Consider the following 21,350-nt stretch of genomic DNA (forward strand, 5'->3'; position numbering starts at 1 on the left):
GGATGGGCCACTCTGTGGATAAGGAATTGGCTGGATGGTCCCACTCAAAAAGTTGTTGTCAATGGCTCACTTTCTGAGTGGAGACCAGTGATGGATGGGCATTCCTGAGGGCTTGGTACTGGGACAAGTGTTGCTTAACATCTTTGTCACAGACACGGACAATGTGATTGAGGACACCAGCTGTGTGGTGTGGTTGACAATCGGGAGGGAAGGAATGCCATCTAGAGGGACCTTGACAGGCTGAAGAGGTGGTCCATGGGAACCTCATGAATTTCAGCAAGGCCAAGTGTAAGATCCTGCACTTCGCTTGGAGCAATTGCAAGCACAATTACAGGCTGGCCAGAGAATGGATTGAGAGTAGCCGTGGAGAGAAGGACTAGGGGGTGTTGGTGGATGCAAAGCTCAACATGAGCCAGTCCTGGGCTGCATCAAAAGAAGTAGGACCTTATAGTAGCCTTCCAGTGCTTAAAGGGGAGGAAAGCTGGGGAAGAGCTCTTTATAAGGGAGTGTAGGGGTAGGATGAGGGGAGATTTAGATTTGATACTAGGAAGAAATATTTTACTGTGTGGGTGGTGAGGCACTGGAACAAATTGCCCAGAGAAGCTGCGGATGATCCATCCGGGAAGGTGTTCAATGCCAGCTTGGATGAGACTTTGAACATCCTGATCTAGTGGAAGATGTCTTTGCCCATGGCACAGGGGATGGAACTAGATGATCTTTAAAGTCCCTTTCAACTCAAGCCATTCTGATTTCTTACGTATTTATACACAGACTTTGTAGAGGGTTTGGTAGGTTTTGCCTCAAGCGTTCGTACCTCGGACAGTTGTAGTAGTTCCAGTGTTTCTCAGATGGTATTCTTTTTGTTTTAGTTCAGGTATATACCTGTAGGCCATGTGCTTTTGTGTGTTTTCTTTCTCTGTCTCTCTCTTCGTATGAAGATGTAACTCAGAAAGTAAACTCAAAAGCAGGAAGTCTACAGAGTGACTTGAATTAGAAGAAGTCCATCACAAAGTATTGTCTTTTAGAGCTCTGCACTTTTGCATCGATATGTGAAAAACATAACAATTACAGATGAGGTTGTGATGTCTACTTCATTTGTCTGACCACGGTTGTATACACACATACCAGACACATTATTGTTCTGCTCTGTTTTGTGATGGGAAAGATTTACACTAATTGTTTCATAAAGGGACTTCTTCAAGGTCAGGAAAAGGAGGGGAACACCAAATCTACTTTCCAACGAGGAAGTGAAAAATCAGTGGAGATGTGGTGATCTGACAGCTCTGACAGCACATCACGAGCCTCAGTGTGCATCTTCAGAGCACAAGTATTGCAAAGGAGGGAGTTTCTGATTCCTGTAACAGGGAAGAGGGAGTGATTGAAACCTCTGTGTGATTTTTTTTTTTTTTAATATGGAGAGGAAGTTAGCTGCCAGTCTTGAAAATACTTTCTACATATGTTCATGCATGCACGTTGTATTTGTATGCAGAGACTATTCAAATGCATGATATTTGAGTTCATATGAGCAGCACGTCTCAATTATTTTTCTGACCTCTTTGATAGCAAGAATTTTTCATCAATATTTGTTAAGTCACGAACGTTCTGATCACCTCTATCATTCTGTTTACAGAGCACTGTATATGTAACACAGCCTGTGCTTCGTATGCAGTGCTTTACATGCTGAACAAAATTATTTTCTTTTTTTAATCTTTTTCATCTCTGTGAACTGGTTTTGGGTTTTTTTTTCTAGTATTGTTTCAAGCAGACTTTTACAAATTTATAGCCATGTATCTGCATCAGCCTTTATGTTGTCCTCAACTAATTAGTGTAATTAGCATTAAGTAAAATTAATTCAATGCAAAATGGAAAAAAAGACAGTTCAAGAATAGGCTACAATGGGAAGGAAGATTGATTGTAAACTCTTTTAAGCTATGAATCTGCACATGAAAATGTCACACATACACCCTGCTAGTATTTCCATTTTTAAGACAGACTCTTTAAAGAGATTTAAGTGATCATTTTCTGTAGATGTGGTCTTGATTTATTCAACCTTCTTCCATCTCCCCTTTCTTTAAGTAATGACTTTCTCCAAGTTAATTCTCTTCGTGCTCTTTGTTAAAGCAATTGTATTATAATATGTACAGTAAAATTAATTACTCTTCAGACAGTAATACAAATGGTAAAAACCTACCTTTTCTGTTGTGTCAGTGTATATACTTTATTTTTTTAAAATTTTAAATTTTAAAGCAATGTTTATGGCTTCCATTGTTTTAAAATTAATGGACACAAATCTTGGATGTCAAATACTATTTGTTGATTTATTTTGTTTAGATAGCAATATTGTCTATATTTCTTACAATATCTGCAGTTGCAGGAATAACAAAAAGACCTCTGAAGTGGAGACCATTTCCTATTCTTGCAGGCACATTCAATTAATTTCGAAAACTGTCTGGAAGGGTTTCTGCCCTGTCTCTACTAGAGGGAAACCACTGTAGAACATTAAGACTTTGCTAGATATGAACCTTACTCTCATTTCCATCCTAAACACTTGCAGCTGGCTTCTTCACTGGTAGCTCACCCGTAGCCTGGTTTTGAAAAGGATTCGATAAAGGGAATTACCAGAGCAATTAATTTGGCTAGGTGAGCCTTCAGGAGGTTCTCTTCAAAATGATTTTTGCCAAGGGCAAGGTAGTCTTTCTTGCTAAGGATGCTTGTAGGGCTTGTCATTTTTCTTTTTTTTGACATACTGTACTTAATTTTTTCCTTTCCCATGTTTCATCTTTTTAAAGCTGAGATTATGGAGGCTTTCAAGTTTCTTTTTCATAGGCTACAAAGATAAAGTTTTGGTTCCCTCATACAAGACAGTTTTGCCTTTATTTGTACCTTTCCTATAGTCATTGTCTTAACTGGTTTCACGTAACTCTGTTAGGCTAGTGACTGGAGCCTCAGGCACTGCAAAATGATTACACACAAGCCTTCTGTACTGCTGGCACTACTATTCTAGCATTACAGAGATTTTTTTTTTTTAATGCTTTTTAGAGCAACCTTTTTCTTTTTTTTTTTTTGTTATCATTTTAGTGACTTATACTCCTTCTGACCTGTACTAATATGCCCTTCCTACTACCCAAGGTAACATAGAATATATATCTACTAACAAAGATTCTTGTTAGTAGCCCCAAGCATATCACTTTGTATTTTATAATGGTGAATATAATATAATTTCTGCAAAACATCAGCTGTGAAGGTGACTTAGTTCTTCCCATGTAACGTCTATATAGTGCTCTTGTTTTACACTGCCTGACATTGTTTGAGCAGTGAATTTATCTGGACACATCTGGATTTTGCACCCTGATTGTTAAGAAAATGCCAAACTTAGTATTTATTTTTTTTAGTCTTGGAGGAACGCCTCTAATTACCCTCCTGCATCAGTGTTATTCTACTTCCAACATGCTGTATTCTGCTAGGTGTCTATTTACCAGTTATGTACCCACTTTGCAGTTTTTCTACCAAGTCTCATTTTCTCCCACTGAACTAATGATTTTCTGTATTTCAACATGTATGTGCAGCTATCCACGTTCCAGCTGCTTGGAAAATCCATGCATTTCAGCAAACTTTTGCTGATGTGAATTCATTTCAGCAAATCTGCACTGGTTTTCCTTGTTTGTCGCCATGGCATTGACTATATGCTTTCTAACAGTACTCTACAGCCTTGTTTTTTTGTATACAGGTACTGCATTTGTTACTCTTTAATGAGATATCGCAACAGTGGCTTGGTAGACTAGTTTTCAAAAAGCCTAGCCAAGCCTCTAAACATCTGTGCTAGTTCTTTCTGATTCCTGGAGTAGATAGTACCCATGCTTCACACTCTGACACCTTAGTTGTGCACACTGAAGCTCTTTCCAGTTTTACTTCCAGGTTGATCAGAGTGATTTCCATTATCGTAGCACCAGTCTCTGTCAATGTGCAGCTATTGTCATTGCCATTGAAATTAGAGGCGGAAGTGTTTGTTCAGTTTTGTCCTTGATACAAATTCTTTGTAATACAAATGAGAGCTCTGTACTCATATTGAAATCCAGTTTAAGGTTCTGGGTATTACTACTGTGAGCAGTAACTAAGGAAGCTGACTTCTTGAAAGTGCTTTTTGGCACTAACAGGTTCTCCTTTATTCACATCATTTTATTTCTTGTGGTGGGCTGTGTGCTTGAAGTTTCATCTTTTTCTTCTCCTTGACCATTTTGGTTAATCTAATAAATAATACTACTTCTTCAAACAAATCTTTCCTGTCTAGTTTCTCAGTAGTCTACCATTACTTTTGGATATGTCTGTTTTTCCCAGCTAGAAAAGGTACTTCAGTGCAGGGGTTTTAGTTGGGGCTGCCTTGGCATTCTCTTTGTATTTGCTCTGTGGTTATTTTGAGCAGGCTATTTATGTTGCCTTCAGACTTTAACCATCAGGGTTTTGAGGCTCAGTTAACAGCGGAAGTTTTTTGGGCAAAACTAGCTAGCAACTCTCATGCATTAAATATTTCCAAAACCTTTCAGAAGCACCATTTTTTGTTTCTATTTTAGATCCCCCTTTCCCAGATGTACAGTTTGTTGCAGTAAAAGGTTCTGCACCCTTGCTCAGACTCCGGACAGTAGAAGATCGAAATGGACCAATCAGGTGTGTCTCTGTGCACTCTTCACCCTTTCAAAAAAACATTCTGAAGATTTATGTTACTTTACACATTCAAACTTTATGTCGGTGTAAGATTATTTTTGTTAGTAAAGGGAGAAAACTTCACCTGTAACTCACTTTCTCCTCCATTAACAGAGTAGATTTTGTCTTTAGACTCTTCCCTGATTTCTGGAACAAAATTTTGGGTTTAATAATTCTGAGTTTTCACTGTTGGTTTTGGTTGGTTGTGGGCTTGGGTCTGGCTTTTTTGTTTGGTTGGTTTTTCTTTTGCTTTATCCATGGTGAAGTTGCAGTAGATTTTTATGGATGGATCCAAGCACAATATCCAAGGTCTACTCATGTGATTTTTCTTTTCCAACAAACTCAAGCAGCTAGTAATTTTTTTTTTTCTAGAAGCCAAAGGAAATGGTGAACGATATCTGTAGTTATGCATATTCTCGAGTAATGTTTTTATATTAGTGTAATACTACCAAAGTATATTTCTAGAGAAAAAGGTTATACACCTTACTAAGTGCTGTTTGTGATAGAAGGAAAAGGTAATTGTAACTCAACATTACACTAAAGCAAAAAATGTTTGAAAACTAACAACATTTCAGGAAATGACTAGTGTAAAGCCCTGAGGATTAATCTTCCTGTGGCTGGATACCATACACTAAGCATTGCTTGAGAGGTTTGAGGGTAGATTTGGTTGATTTTTCACAACTGGTGTCTGCTCTCTCCCTCTTTAAACAGAAAAAATCTTGTTTCTGTGAAATTATGAATGAGTTTTAGAGGCCAACAATATATTGTTTCATAGGTGAATTTGTGTGTTTGATGACAGGAGCAAGAGATAGCCTGCAGTAACTCAGTTTGATGCTCTTCTTGACATGAATCAACATGTAAAGTTAATAGGCATGTGATAAGGAGAACTAGCTCTAGGCTATGTGTGCTGTACTTTTAGTTCAAAATGCAACGAAACACACACAGAGAGAAATATTTAGTATAAGGAGTGTTTATATTGGACATTGATAATAAAAAGAAGTTAAGAGGTTACAAACAGAAAAGGCAATGTGAATTAATGAATGTCTGATGCTTAGTACATTGAAGTGAGGACTAACATTTACTTTTTTTGTTTCACTCCAGCCTTTATCAAGTGATTGTGCTTCCTCTGAGTTTGCAAAACACTTTTAGTTGTGACTCCTTTGCTGCTGCAACTTTCTTTAGTAACACCACTGACACTGAAGGATATGTGGCTGCTGAATTTCAGGCAAAGGATGTTGCTGATAACATGTCAATTGCTCTTGGAGACAGACATTACTATGGAAAGTTTTATAATGCTCCTTTAAAGCTGGGAGAAGAATATTGTGTTCTTTTGAGAATAATAAGTGAGTGGAATAAGGTAATGGATGTTTTCAAACCTTTTCTTTATGCCTATCAAATGAAATCTTTCTGGAGAAAAAAGAGGAAAAGTTAAGCTCTTTAACTAGCTCTTATAATTCCTTACAGATATTTATGTCATTGTAATGCTGGAGCAACTCTGGGTTCCAAAATGCAAACAATGTAAGAAAACTAAAAAATGAAGGGTCATTGCTGCCCTCAGTAATTGAAGGTGTCTTTATTGGGCCAGAATTTAGTGAAAGAGATTAGTAGGAGAATCTGAAAATTATGCCTAGGTAACGAGAACTTCACCCATTTTGATTTTTAATTGAATGCTTTATAGCAAATACTCCAGTTCTCTAAATGACAAGGAAAAATATATTTTATCAGTACATTATCTTCTACGTAGCAATGAATGTCAACTCCACCTCCCTTGGGAAAGCCTTGTGGAAAAATGGTATATTACTAGCATTATTTATTTATTTATTTTGTAATTTTAAAGTAAATACATATTCCAATTAAAACTAAGAAGTTTCTAAAATTTACATCTCAGCTGTTTCATGCTCCAGTCTTGCTTCTCATCATGTCACTATGCTACTAGTTTTCCAGTTGTTATCTGTCTTGGAGGTCAACCGCTTGTACCTTTTTAATCACGTAAGTCTAAGCAGTAGGAAGTTTTTCTCATATGGGCCAGGCAATAGGCTTTTCATGTGTATATGGTTCCTGAGTGTCAAATATAAAATCCAAATAAAGCAACCTCTACTAAAGAAAAACAGTGCCTCAACCTGCCACCCCCCAAAAAAAAAATATATAGTTTAAGCCTTTGTGTACAGTATGAGGCAGACAGGCATGCAAAACTGATCTATGAGTCACTTGTGAATAATTCTTTACAATTTTGGAAGACTGCACCCAAATCTCAGTAAGTTAAAGCAGTTTCTATTAAGAATTGTAACTCTGCCTCAGTCTAAAGCGAGTAAAATAAAAGAAGTACATGAAATAGCTGTTACTGGTACTTATTAATCTATGCAGTAAATGTTTTGTGTGACATCAACTTTAATGATAGTCTAAGAAGTTTTTATAGCATAGATAAAGTTGTTTCTGATCCTGATACAATTCTGTTGTTTGTCATAAGATTTTAATTAATTATGTGAGGGAATAAGTAAGGAAATTACATTTGAAGGCATTTGGTTCATGAATAATGTTGTTAGCCCAAAATATCCTGGAATTTGGACAACAAACTGTATTTTATAGAAAAATTTACTCTATGGAACAGGATTGTTAATCAGTCAAATGTATACAAGTTTAGCCTCTTTGAGCACTCCTAAATACATCCTTGAACTCCATTTATGTATCGTTGGATTTTATGCATTGGTTTCTCTAGCTCTTTCCCTTCGATATTTTCTGGTACTGGGAAACATTTCCTATCATTACTTGCATTAAGGCTTTTGCACAGAAGAGCACCGATTGCTTATGCAACTCTGTCACCTGTTTGTTAAACTGCTTCTAAGCTACATTATTCTTTCTCTTTCATATAGATTATTATCTTCAATTCTCGTGCCTGTGTATTCTGTGCAATTGTTGGTATTAAGAAGTTAAAGAAATTCACACTTATAAACTGAGGCTTGTTGGGTTTTGAGAATTTCTGAGAAGCATTTTATTACCATTATTACAATATAGCTGGCATATTTTCTTTGCGGTAAGAGTAGGAAAATCAGGAGAAAGGTGTCTGCTATGTGTTTTTTGCTTTCTGTTTATATTTTAAGGTAGGGGAAGGATTTAAAATGCGTATTTCATTTGTGCAGGATATTCAGATGTGTTAAAAGGATGGTCAGATGATCTAAGAAGATTGTTGGGGATTTACAATGAAAGCAGTTAGGAAGACAGTGATAATAGAAATTATTATTTTTCATACAGATTAATTTGGCAGTTGGAATAAAGGGAGTATGTCATGGATGTAGCTATTTCCAGATGATGACACTCACACCAGTGCCTCCAGATTATGGCACTTTAGATTGAGTTTTTAAATCCACCCACTGTTCTTTAGTCGCCCTCTCCTAGCAAGATATTCTTTGTCAATGTTTTGTGGTTTTAAATAACCAGAGAATTCCTTATAAAAAAATGAGTTTAAGAAAAACTGAGATTCCACTATTCAGGATGTAGATGCACAAAAGTAAGATTAAACATACAAATGTGCCTTTTTACTTTTGTGCAAAAGCTTCAACGTGTAGCCCTCCATTTCATGGAAACATACTGTTATCCAGGGCAACATATAACACAGTTTTCCAAAACAGGAAAAATACATGTTACTATTCTATGAAAGTAATTTAGCAGGAAAGTACATGTAGAAGAACTACAAAAATAAACTTCACAGTAGTTATAGAATAGACAATAGAACTTCAAACAGAACTTCTGGTGTATGTGTGACTGTGAAGTGCTGGAGGAAAAAACAATCTTGTTAAACAAGTCTTTAAAAGAAGACCCCTAATAAACATTTATCCAACTACTGTGAACATCAACTACTGTAAGTATTCTATAAAAATTGTTGAAAACTACCAAGCAAGTTGCCATAACTGAAAAAAACCACCACATCTAGTGTTTGAAAAACATGCCATCAAGTCCCATATTTTAACATGCGTGTTCTGCATCAGGATAGATTTAAAACAACATATTCAGCCTTATCTTTCATTTCGTAAATTCTGAATTCTTATCTAAGCAGATTCAAAGATCACTCTATGTTACTTGCTTGTCTAAGTTGCAGATAGGAAGGAAGAGTGATGATCTAAAAGACTACAGCCAGCCTTTCATCATAGCTCTATGTCTTATCTTATATTTATAGTTTGTAATCTTGTCAGACAAGCTCGACTGCTAGCAGGGGAATAAAAAACTCCATTCCTAACTGTAATAAAATACAGTATGTTGTGGATGGTTGCTCTTGCAGAGGGTGTTAGCAATCATAAATTTCTCCCATGAGGAACAGTGATTGTTATGTTTTCATTTTCAGGTGAGAACACAGTCCTGTGCTGTTTGGGCACAAATTAAAAGTAAGTAAATTTTTCCTTCAATGAGAAAACAGGCGTTGCCATGGCTTTGCTTGGCAGCATAAACTAGTACTTGCTGTGGCTGTTTCTTCATTTGCCATTAGGGCTTGGTAGAGGCAGAAAGTTTGCCTTTCACTTTGGTATTCTATTGTAATGGATTCAGTAATCCATTCCAAACTGGATTCTCCGGTTTCTCACCGGTTTTCAATATTACTCTTTCTATTAATCGGATTCAAATCTTTGCAGCAATTTTTGTGCACAAAGGATTTGAAGCACAGAAGATATGACATTTCAGAAGCCTGTTTTAAGATACTTCTGTATTGACTTAAAGATAAAAAATAAAACCAAAACATCTCAAAACAGGAAAAAAAACCCCAAAACCTCCAAAAAGCCATTTTCTAGCTTTTAGAAGCCAAATTATTTATTTTGGTACATTCAGGTGGTCCTTGGAGAATTAAGTCATTTCATGAACTTGGGAAAATAAAAGACACCATGCAAAAATGAAAAATATGGCTAACTTTTATACTTGTAAGTACAGTTTCTTAAAAGTATAATAGCATATCTTTAAAAGCCACTGAATTTCTCATCTTTGTTTTTCCTCTTGACTATAAAATATTTCCAGTAAATGAGTTTACCTCAGAAGAGTTGAAGCCGCTAGAGACCAAGTTTCCCTCCTTTCCACTATGGTAGGACAATATCATCATGTTTCAGGAAAAAGCAAGCATTTGCCTCTCCTGACAAAGAAAGTGGCACTCTTGGAGTCAGCTACAAATTCTACATTCAGATTTTGAGCTGAAAGACTCATGAACTGGAGTTGGGAGATGCAGTGACACTGGAGATTAAGACAGTTCTTTGGAATGGTAGTAAAATGTTGTGCATAGAGGGCTTGACGTGCATCTCCTGACCTGTTCACAAAACCTGCTTTTGACTGCTGCTGTAGCTGATCTTCTGGGGACAACTGTGTGTCTATTTCTAGATTGCCTTTTGTTGTTTAGTCTCGTGACCTGGTTCATTTACCACCACACTTAGAATATAATTTAGGCAGTTTGTGCTTATGGAGACTTCGCTAAGTTCAAGGATTCCCTGTGTTTGAGGGCTCTATTGATAGAGCTGTATAGGCAAGAGCTGTAAAATAACTCTGAAGGGAAAACTTTCCACTTCTGAATTTGTCATTTATCAGCTTAATGAGCCTCATCAGAGGCTGTCTTACATACAGGTGGATTTTGGGTATGGGATTAAAGGAATGGACATTGGAAGGTGGGAGTAGGTCAGGGCAGGCCTTTGGCTTTCTGTTGTAAATCCATTTACCTTTATACTGAACGGGCTTCTAGCCAAACGGTGTCCTTAGCCCAACGTGCTTCTGTAGTTAGAGAGACTGAGAGTAGAATTATAGAATCATAGAATAGTTTGGGTTGGAAAGGACCTTAAAGATCATCTAGTTCCAACCCCCCTGCCATGGGCAGGGACATCCCATTAGATCAGGCTGCTCAAGGCCCCATCCAACCTGGCCTTGAACACCTCCAGGGATGGGGCTCACTGTGTCCTTTGAGGAGGATTTCTTAATTCAACTTGTGTGGAAGGCACATCTGTAAATTAAATCTAAACCACGTGGGCCTGCCTTAGATGCCATCTAGACAAAGCTACACATTGTCATAAAAAGTGGTAGAAAGCTCTTAAAAGCATGCTTCCTTCTGTCATAAATAACTCAAACTAATTTTGAGGGTTTTTTACTAAATACATTCTACAGTATGGGGAAGACAGCTCTGTCATTTTCATGGAGGGCTGACACCCAGTCTAGAGGTGCATAACTTGCTTATGAGAACCAGTGTTACAGTGATTTCAGGACCAAGATTAAACATGCTTGTAGGTTGAACAGATTTTCATTGAAGGGTCCCTGTATGAAATTTTTTGTTTTGCCCAACTCACAGCAAGTTTACAGGTGAGAGGTTCTGCACAGGTACAAGCCTTACTTCACTGATCAGTGTTAGGCAAGGATGGTAAACCGATCCGGTTCTCCTTGTGGCTCTGTATGATTTATTTTTTGCTTCAGATTAATTGTTTAGGGTGTTTTGGGTAACTGCCCAGCAGTTTTGTACCTGTGCATCCAGATGAGCCAATAAGAGTTCAATTTAAGTAGCAGAAGTTGCTTGTACGGTGTTCAGGCACTTGGATTCTCATCATGGACATGCACAGTAATTTAACCAAATAAGTACCATTCCTGCAAGAGTTTAAATCTTTGTTAAAATATTAAATACTCATACTGCCAATATTTAACAGCAGGTAGAGTTGTGGAATCTTGCTGGAAAAAGACCCAGTATCCTAGATGTCTGCTGGAAATTGAGTAATAAATAGATGACTTTTGACTAATGCTGAAAATGAAATCGAGATGGCTGGAAGGGACTGTAACAGTTTTGAATGAGATGTGTTGAGCTGTTTACTAAATCACTAGGATTTTCTCACACCAGAGACTACCTTGGCATGTGATCTAGACTGAAATTGGCAGTGGTGAGAGGGGAAAATGTTGACATTGAGTATCTGAATTTAAAAAAAAGAAAGAAAAAGGAAGGAAACTGAGGGACAGGAAAGTATAATTCCTTTTGAGAAACACACCATTTAATCTTACATCACAACTAGGCAGTATCATAGAATCGCTAGGTTGGAAGGGACCCACTGGGTCATCAAGTTCAACCAGTAGCTACTTGACTGAGCAGTAGATCTAGCACCTAAGTTTTGTTATAGTACTTTAGCTTTGAGCAGACTCAGTGAGTCAGCAGACTGAAGCTACATTATTTGGTATTTGTTCATTTGAGTTGTTTGATATTTTCTTCCAGGTTTAGCACCCACTGTGCAATACATGACTGCTGTTGGATTAGGGTCAGTTGCTGCTGTCTGCCTTATACTATTCCTGTCATTCTCAGCGGCACGGTATGTATTGTTACCAACTCCAGCCTTACATGTCTTTCTTTTCAGATAGTTTTTCTTGCCAACCTGCTTGCTCTAGGCCTCTTGGGTGCTTAGAAACTATTATCAAGATTTCCTTCAGTGGCTGCTAGGACTGTCCATTTCTTGAACTGACGCCCTCTGTATCTTTGCAATTGTTGGTGAAACATCTGAAAATTACAAGGCTCATCTTAGTATGAGTAGGATTCAGGCAGTGGTTCTGATTCACACCAGGAATTTAGTTCAGAGGTGTTTTGATTTAATGATAACTAAAAAAATCAAGTTTATTTGATGTGCTGCTCTAGAACTGAAGTTATACCAACAGAAATGTTGATGTACTTTTCTTATCTAAGGAGCCTGTTTCTAGGCTTTCAAGCTGTATTCAAAAGGCCTAAAAGGATTGTTTTTCAGTAGCAGTTGTTCTCCAAATAAGGTCACAATCAAAACATGGTAGAATTTTTTTTAAGAAATTGACTTCTTTCTTTTTCATGATCCTCCATGCAGGGGCAGTAACTTTGTAACTGTCCTCCATTCAAGGGTAAACCAAATATATGCCCTTAAGTAATTGTGTCTATGTATGTAAAATCTGACTTAAAATATGTCTTTATCATTGTTTACTATGTTTATCTCTAAGAACGGTCCTTTGACCCTTGAAAAGTTAGGAGCCTCCAGAATGGGGGCTGTGAAGTATAGGGCGTTGATTGGTTAAACTGCTTATTTGACATTCAGAAACAGAAGGACCTAGTCTTATACAGGACCAGGAAAAGCAGGATTGTTTGAATTATTTGTAGTTGTTTGAATTTTCATTCAGTTCTCACAATCTGATTTCCAAAATAAAGGTTCCAAGGTGCCTTTCTTTTTTCTTTAAGTAATTAAACAAACAGAATCTCAGGATTCCCTTGACAACAGGCTGCAGTGATAAACTTGAGCTTGCAGTCTTGATATTTTGCTTTTGTTTTTTTTTGGAAAACATTGTCAAAGTCAGCTTTGACATTTGAGGCAGAAGGGACCTGTCTTGGTATCTAACTAGCACTTGTGGCAGAGGGTTTGTTGCAAAGGGAGGGGTATCTTTGGGTTGTCATAGTCTGAAAGGCTCGTTAACTATTTCAGTTTCTCTGGCAAAAATGTGACAGAAGAATATAAATACTTCTTAAGAACTATGTCAAATCAGTTAACAGCATGGTCACAGTGATATGAGAGCTATTTAAGATAACAGATAGCACTAGAAGAATCATGTGTGATTATGAATCAGTTGAATTAGGCCCTGGAATTCCATTTCAGTCTTCTTTTAGAAGGAGTGAAAGCAATGAAGAAAAAACCAAACCAAAACGAGGTGACTTCATCAGGGAGCTGAGTACATTTGACAGGAGTCATGCTGTTGTGTGGTGTAATACTGGAGGCCAGGAACTGGTAATTCAAAAAGTATCTTTTAAAACCTTGATCCTATGTGCAGAGAAATTCTTGAATCCATTCTCCTGTTTTGGAGACGATCAGACAGAATAGTTGGTAGAAATTAAACGTGCTCTGTCCCACTAGGAGGCAGAGAAGGCAAAATGTAGATATCATTTCACAGAATCACAGAATCACAGAATCACAAGGTTGGAAAGGACCCATTGGATCATCGAGTCCAACCATTCCTAACACTCCCTAAACCATGTCCCTAAGTACTTCATCCACCCGTTCCTTAAACACCTCCAGGGAAGGCGACTCAACCACCTCCCTGGGCAGCCTGTTCCAGTGCCCAATGACTCTTACTGTGAAGAATTTTTTTCTGATATCCAACCTGAACCTCCCCTGACGGAGCTTCAGGCCATTCCCTCTTGTCCTGTCCCCTGTCACTCGGGAGAAGAGGCCAGCTCCCTCCTCTCCACAACCTCCTTTCAGGTAGTTGTAGAGAGTAATAAGGTCTCCCCTCAGCCTCCTCTTCTCCAGGCTAAACAACCCCAGCTCTCTCCGCCGCTCCTCATAAGACTTGTTCTCCAGCCCCCTCACCAGCTTCGTTGCTCTTCTCTGGACACGCTCCAGAGCCTCAACATCCTTCTTGTGGTGAGGGGCCCAGAACTGAACACAGTACTCGAGGTGCGGTCTCACCAGTGCTGAGTACAGAGGGAGAATCACCTCCCTGGACCTGCTGGTGACCCCATTTCTGATACAAGCCAAGATGCCGTTGGCCTTCTTGGCCACCTGGGCACACTGCTGGCTCATGTTCAGTCGGCTGTCAACCAGCACCCCCAGGTCCTTCTCTTCCGTGCAGCTCTCCAGCCATTCTTCCCCCAGTCTGTAGCGCTGCATAGGGTTGTTGTGCCCCAAGTGCAGGACCCGGCATTTGGCCTTAACAGTGCTCACTAAAAGGAGCTGTGAAGTTCATAAATAACAAATACTCTTTTAGTTTTAAAGAAGTATAAGTTCTTCTGAGTAAGAATGAAATTTTAAAAAACATATGAAGTCAGTCTTCTGCTCTGTCCAGTTGTAGGGCTAAGGCCATGGTCCTGTTTTAGGCACTGTACTCCAAGGAAGATGTGGCCCATCAGGAGAAAAAAACACAGGAACTCGGGAGGAGAGATGTGAGATCTATCTAAACCAGCTGCACATGGGATAATCTCCTACTAGGTTCCTTAGCCTAGCAGAGACTGCCAAAAAGTGTGATATACAAATATATAAAGAGCCATTATAGAAAGACTAGCTTCTTCCTGTCGGTGGTGCCCATGGTAGGTGTACTGTGCTTGGGCAGCATACCTCCTGAAAAACAGGAGAAGGAGGTATGGGAATAGATTGCTATAAATGCTGTGAAACCATGGCTTCTGAGTGGTCTGCAAAAGCAGGTTAAACAAACGTTTGTCAGGAATGACACAGGCACAGCTGATTTTGCCATGGTGTCAGGTGAATGGTCTTGATTATTTCTTGTGGTCCCTGTAAGCGTTCCTGTTCTGCAGCTTCTGTTACAAAGAACCATTTTATTCACGTGCTTATCAGCTTGCCACATGTCCACTGCCTCAGGGATTATATTACTACAGTGGGACAGATTGTGAATTCCCACTGATGTGGTTGCTGACAGCAATTTTTACTGTTTCTCAGTGGGTAAAAGTCTGACCCTGGATTTGAAAAGTGCGCAGCCTGACTGTTGATGTCCTTGGATATTATTAATTTTTTTTAATTTAAAAAGTCTATTAGTGATAGTTGTTATTATTAAGGTGTCTTTACACATACACGCCTGGCTTCATTCCTCCTAATCTTCTGTTTCCTTTTTTATATGCAATGCCCATTCAGATACATTAAGGACAGTGCTGAAACTTCAGCTTTATAAAGATCTCCATTGGGCCTAGTGTTGTCGATGCCAACATTAACATAGGTCAGGTAGTCATCAGGCCCTATGGGAATGCTTCCTATCCATCTCACACTGGTTTTGATGTTCAGAATTTATACCAGCAGCTTTGTTCTTCAAGAAACTTTAGACATTCTGCCATTTATCTCATCAATCTGAGCAATGCATGTTCTCCATTGGGTCCGTGCTTGAGTTTTGAACATTTTTTAAGTATTTTTTTTAACTAAATTTTTTTCTTTCTCTCTCCAGCTCTTATCTCCACCGCACAGTGCTCTCCCCACCTGGTGCCTTAGCGTGCGAGGCTGTACATTTATCTGCTACAATGGATGTGGCACAAACAGGGATTACATCATCATTCTGAGACTGAAAATGTCTCTCTTCTCTGTTGCGTAATCCCCTGATGTCAGCGTAGAGAAAATGCTTGCCAAAGCCAGCATCTGTTGGGTATGGACGTGTCTGCAGGGCACATATGTACTCTAGCATGGGCAGTTGAAATACGTTTGTTACTGGAAGTGAGATGTTTTGTCTCCCCTGGTTCCCAGATGTGTAATACGTAAAGGAGAACCTTACTTCACAAACAGGTTTGCGTCGCAGACACTAGCATGCATCCTGTGTGTTGGCCACAGGCTTTCAGCTATTCCAGCCACATGAATGCCTGATAATGAATGTCTATATTGTACTTCATTACATGAATAATCCTCTGATCCAGCTGAGACCATCTGAGGATCAGCTGCTACTTTAGATACCTTAGGACATATAAGCTGACTCTTTTTTAGAGAAAATGCAGATTAACCCTTATACAGGATAAAGCGCTTATTGTGTTTCCAAGTATAAAGGTAGACTTCCATCAATTACTTACAGGTAATGTACTCCAATAACAAGTATAGAGTTGTTAGGCATGAAATAGTCGTGTTTAAATAGTGTCAGTGACAGATGTATTCCAGAGATATTGCAGTCATTGAGCATAGAAATTTGATAATTGCAAATAATATACTAATCTCTAAAAGTACAGTTTGCCATCAGGTAGTTTTAATGACATGTGAAACTAAATTAAATAAGGAGCTACCTGTGTTAAGTGCAGTTTTGTTAGTCTCTGTTCTATAATTACAGCCAAGTAAACCATTAAATCATCATCTGGTTAATGAGCTGGTATGTGACATCTGTTTGGGGTAGCTTAATAAAGTACAATGAAACTATAGCATACTTCCAGTTAATATTTTTGCCTTCTGTAACAAAGAATCAAATACCTTTGATTACTTCAATTCCTGTTCAGAAGTTGCTTTGAGATTTATTAGCAAAATCATTCTGCTAACTGGTGAAATAAAGAAGTTTTTCCTCAGTTTTGTAATTTATTCCAAGTTATGTTTTGTGTTTTACCGTTTTGAATACATGGTAACTCTTTTTGGAATTCTAAGTGTTTCTAATTCCTGCTGGCTTTATACTTTTAGGTGTTTTGTCTTTCCACATTGTTTAATTTTGGGGTTTTTGATGTTTAAAAAGGATATTTTAAAGTGTAACAGCAGACTTCATAGTTCCTAGCAGAGAGGAATTACAATCAAAGTCACATGAGAGAGTTTTAACTGGAGCATCTAACTGAGGGTGCTTTTTTCAGATCTGGGTAGATATTATTTCTGTTATCCATCATTTTTGCAGCTTACTAAATCTGCCCTTCAAGTAAGTTTTCAGTAGTTAGTAGCTGAGTAAGAATACATTTGTCTACATTAGTGATTAAGAGTTGGTAATGTTTTCCTTCACTGACTGAGAAAGAACAACTTAACTGTTCACACTGGGCTACTTTTATTTAATTGTTCAGTTTCTCATGGAGAATTTGTTCTCACGCATTCTGCTCCTAATTTGCTTTCTCAGTGGAATAGGTTGCCAAGGTTTGGCATAGTGGTACAAACCGTACCACCTCATTTACATTCGTTCTCCTGCTGCTCTCATCCTATGAGAGAGTTCATGAGCAGCTGTTCCTGAAAAAGTGAGAGCTCAAGAGGCAGGAAATTATTTAAAAAGACTGACATGCCATCCTTTGTTAAAGAAAACTTCTTCCACCTTTTCTTAGACCAGCTGTGTTCTAGTACATTATGCAGGGCTGGGAACAAAAAGTCCATTTTGCTACTGAAGATAGTTGGAAAGCTGGAGGCGTTCATGTAACCTTAAACAAGTAATTCCTTTTCTCTGTGCCTCTCCTTTACCTAGCTTATCTTTTCATAATGTGAAGTTTTCAGTGCAAAGTTTCTTGTCATCTAACATCCACACTTTTGCTGTGACTTACATAATGTATGTAATAACTCATTTGGGCATCTCTGCACAGCAGAGTGGTGCAGTGTATTAATACCCAGGAATGGGCTGATAAAAGGGGAACAATGAGGCAGGATTTCCTGCCATCTCCAAAACAGTTCTCCGAAACAGCTACAGTCCCGCAAGTTTCCCTCTTTCCTGCTGCCTCCTTTGTCACTCTTGGCAGACTTACCTCTGGCTGCGAGCCTGTCTTCATATGTTGTGTACTTATCTTTCTTCCGTTTACATCTGTTTCAGTTTAATGTGGAAGGCACAGCAAAATAATTTAGCCTTGCCTCCTCAGATAATTATGCGTTTGCTAGCAGTTTGTTTTTGGAGCCTCTGTCTTTCAGAAACATTGCTCTATTGATTCCTAGCTTTCCAATTATATTTTTAAATTATTTTTTAGTGAGAGTAAAAATTTCAACAGTAGGAAATTAAGAATTATCTAGAATAGAAAAACGTTTTTAGAAGTTCTGCTCAGAACAACTATTATAGGACTGGACAAAAAGAACAACATGAAATTATAGTAGCTGTATTTACCTTTGGCTGTTATAGAAATAAGGTTGTAAAATGAAGTTAATCTGGTTTAAGATTATTGCTACTGAGGAGCAGTTCTCTGACATTTCATTAGCAGGAAATATGCTGGAAAGGGCATAAGACTTCTGATCAAATACCTGCTTTCCAAAAACACAAATACATCTTAGGAGACAGTAGTTCTGCCATTCTAAATGGGGCTTTGAAGTTGGAAGTGTGTGTCTGTAGGGGAGCTTTTCTTACTCCGATTTACAGTCCTCATACTCATGTGTATGGAGTGCTCTATTGTCACTGTATTTTTTATGTAGTATCCCGTCAAACTAATTGTGACATTGACATAATCACACCCTCATGGTTTGAGAATTTCTAGACATTTCTAATGATCCTTCGCCACTGTACCTTCCGTTAACATTGAAACTATCCTTTTTCTTTCAATGTTTTTTGCTGTTTCCTCAGATATGTGCTCCACACCCAGTCCAAGTAAGGTAAAACGAACCAAAGCTGCTCTGCTTTTGCAGCTGATCTCTACCTATTCATGGTGCTATATTGAGATATGCTACATTGAGAAGCTGTTTGGTTTAGATATGTACCAATGTCTGCATTATCTCCAAAGTGGGTTTGTCTCTAGAGGAAACAGCAAGTTGTTAGCCTTGGATAAGCAATTCTATATAAGCTTATGTTAACCTTTTTTTTTTGTCTTTTATTCTGTAATAGTGAGATAGCATGCAGGTTGTTAAAAATCCAGCATTTATGCTTGCAATTGTGATGATGTGTCAAATGAAAACCTTTTTCTTTGAGAAAGGTTTCTTTGAGATTTCTTTGTTCTGGGTAAGGTGGAGACAGCCAGAAACCATCCAGGCTTGTTTTGTTTCAGTATTTATAGTCTCAATCAATTTTTTTGTACAAGGCCAGATACATAGGCCAGTATACTCTTTGTTTCTATGTGTGATCTCAGATTTAAGTGTTGTCAGGCACTATTCCAGGTCTTGCAGTGTTTTGCAGGGCCACTTCATATTCAGCAGAATGCAGCCAGAATCCAGTGTGAGCTGGCAGATTCGTGATTTCTAACTTTGATGGAAGTATTTCTGTTCCTAGTGACAGCATTTCTAGCAAGTTATGAAAGTCTCTGAAAATTGAGCTGTTGCATTGCTCTCAAGAGCAGATTTGGTGCCTTCAGATGACATTCTGAGACTGAAATTAATTGGTGATCTCCGTGTTGAGCTCTAGTGAAAAGGAACGAATGTCAGTGGTGCAAAAGCACCTCCACAACTGCAGTTCCTGGCAGCAGGAGAAATGTCTCTGTGAACATCACAGACACTTGTTCCTTTTGGTTCTGACAGAGATGAGGTCTGAGGAGGCAGAGGGTGATCACAATAGTTGTGGTATGTATACTTCTATTTTGAGGTTAACAAACCCAATACCTTTAATGTAACAAGAAAAGTGGAAGTAGCTCTCAAGTTCTGTTTTTCCTTCTCATGCCCTCCCTCAAATGTTTGTGTGTTTTGGTTTTTTTTCCAGAAATACTGCTTTTCTTCCTACGATCGCACAGCTGAATAAGGAAAAGTGATTTTTTTATCTTTTTTTCCCCCTACCCTAATGCAGCACAATTGATGTATTTCAGTTGCTTTTCATGATTTATATTCCCTGGTGTCCTTATTGGGTTACATGTTGTGAAAAACTGTATACATTATATATGCATAATATGTATGTGTGGGTATGTGTGTAGTTTATTCTGTTTCTTCTATTTCCCTTAAGTGAAGATGTATTGAGAATTTCAGAGCAACTGTGGGGAAGTTCAGTTTCTGCCCCCAGGAGTATTAGAAATATTAACAGACTAGGGAGCAACAGAGGATTGTAGAAATAAACTCAGTCGTTAATAGAAGGTAATTTCCTAAGGCAAGGATTTTCCAGCTTTTAGCCCAGGATATTTTAGCTTGACTTTGATGACAATTCGTAACAAAGTCTCTCCTGTACCGACCATGGAAGAAGTGAAATGAGGAAAATAGATTGGAGTAGTCTGATGAAGATGTTTCAACCTAATGGGCATAAATCTGCTATGCTAATACACTGGATAAAACCTAACATAGCAAGAATACAGGGGTGGTATAAGCCAGTTCTCAACTCTCACTTTTAGTCGGGTAAAATGACCTACTCGGTTTGGCTCTTGGCCATCAATAAGCCAGTTCTCAACTCTCACTTTTAGTTGTGTAAAATGACCTACTCAGTTTGGCTCTTGGCCATCAATTAAGATGTTAGGAAGTTCCATTTTGTTTTGCATTCCTGTGAATTCTGACCCCTTCTAGATATATCCATATGGACATTTGGCCATACCTTTCCTATCACCTCGTACATTCATTCAGGCACACAAAAACCAGAGCCAAGTGAATGTGGAACGCCAAGTGAGTAGCAATTGTAAATACCTGCTGAGAGGCAGGGAAATAGTGCTTAAACAGCACTTCTGCATATTTGCAGTATATCAGCCTCTTACTTTCAAATAATAAAATTACTTTTATGTGATTATGCAGCATGTTTCAGATTCGCGACTGGAGTATTTTGTAGCTAAATGAAACTTGTCTCCTTCCAGTTATGTTAAATAGTACCTTACTGCCTCTTATTTTCCATGCTTCTAATCTGCCAGATGTTCACAATAAACAGTCTCAAAACTGGGCATATGTCAAGATATTCTGCTCCAGATTTTCATGAAATTCCATGGAAATTATTAAATTATCCAGGTTCTCATCTTGTGCCTCTTAACATTATTCTTGCTGAATTTAGTGCAATGATATATATTTACATTAGTTCAGAATCTGCTCTTGTTTTAACTCAAGACAGAAACAGGAGACCAGTGAGATGAATACATTGTGAATTTTTGCAGGGAGACAGAACACAGTAGCTGTGAGAATGTTCCCTACTATGGCCACAGCAGTATCTAGAGACTCTTCAGCAGTACTATTATTTACCCACTGTTTGTCTGCACAGGCAGTCAATGTGAAGCAAAGTAGATGGGAATTTCCAGTTGCACATTGTTGTGATTCTCTTTCTTGTTAGAAGATGCAATTTCATGCTAATTTTTTTTCCTTCTTAAAATATTTTTCTGTTTGAGTTAATTTAGTACCCTGTTGATATGTTCTGCCTTCTGCTAGGACTCCTGGGAGGTTGGTTTTTTTCATCTCACATCCTGATAATTAACACAGTAG

General features: G+C 38.2%; 1 protein-coding gene across 1 annotated transcript in view; it reads left to right on the forward strand.

Moving 5' to 3' along the window:
- Positions 1 to 20,708, forward strand: part of SUSD1 (sushi domain containing 1) — a 49,022-nt gene extending 28,314 nt beyond the window's left edge. Inside the window, 6 exon segments of the mRNA XM_054054978.1 lie at positions 4,569 to 4,662; positions 5,800 to 6,055; positions 9,035 to 9,074; positions 11,903 to 11,996; positions 15,583 to 15,691; positions 15,693 to 20,708. Of these exon segments, the coding sequence (XP_053910953.1) occupies positions 4,569 to 4,662; positions 5,800 to 6,055; positions 9,035 to 9,074; positions 11,903 to 11,996; positions 15,583 to 15,691; positions 15,693 to 15,734 (635 nt within the window). The 3' untranslated portion in view covers positions 15,735 to 20,708.
- Positions 20,709 to 21,350: the final 642 nt, after the last annotated feature.

This window comes from Cuculus canorus, chromosome Z (genome assembly GCF_017976375.1).
Source record: "Cuculus canorus isolate bCucCan1 chromosome Z, bCucCan1.pri, whole genome shotgun sequence".
NCBI lineage: Eukaryota > Metazoa > Chordata > Aves > Cuculiformes > Cuculidae > Cuculus > Cuculus canorus.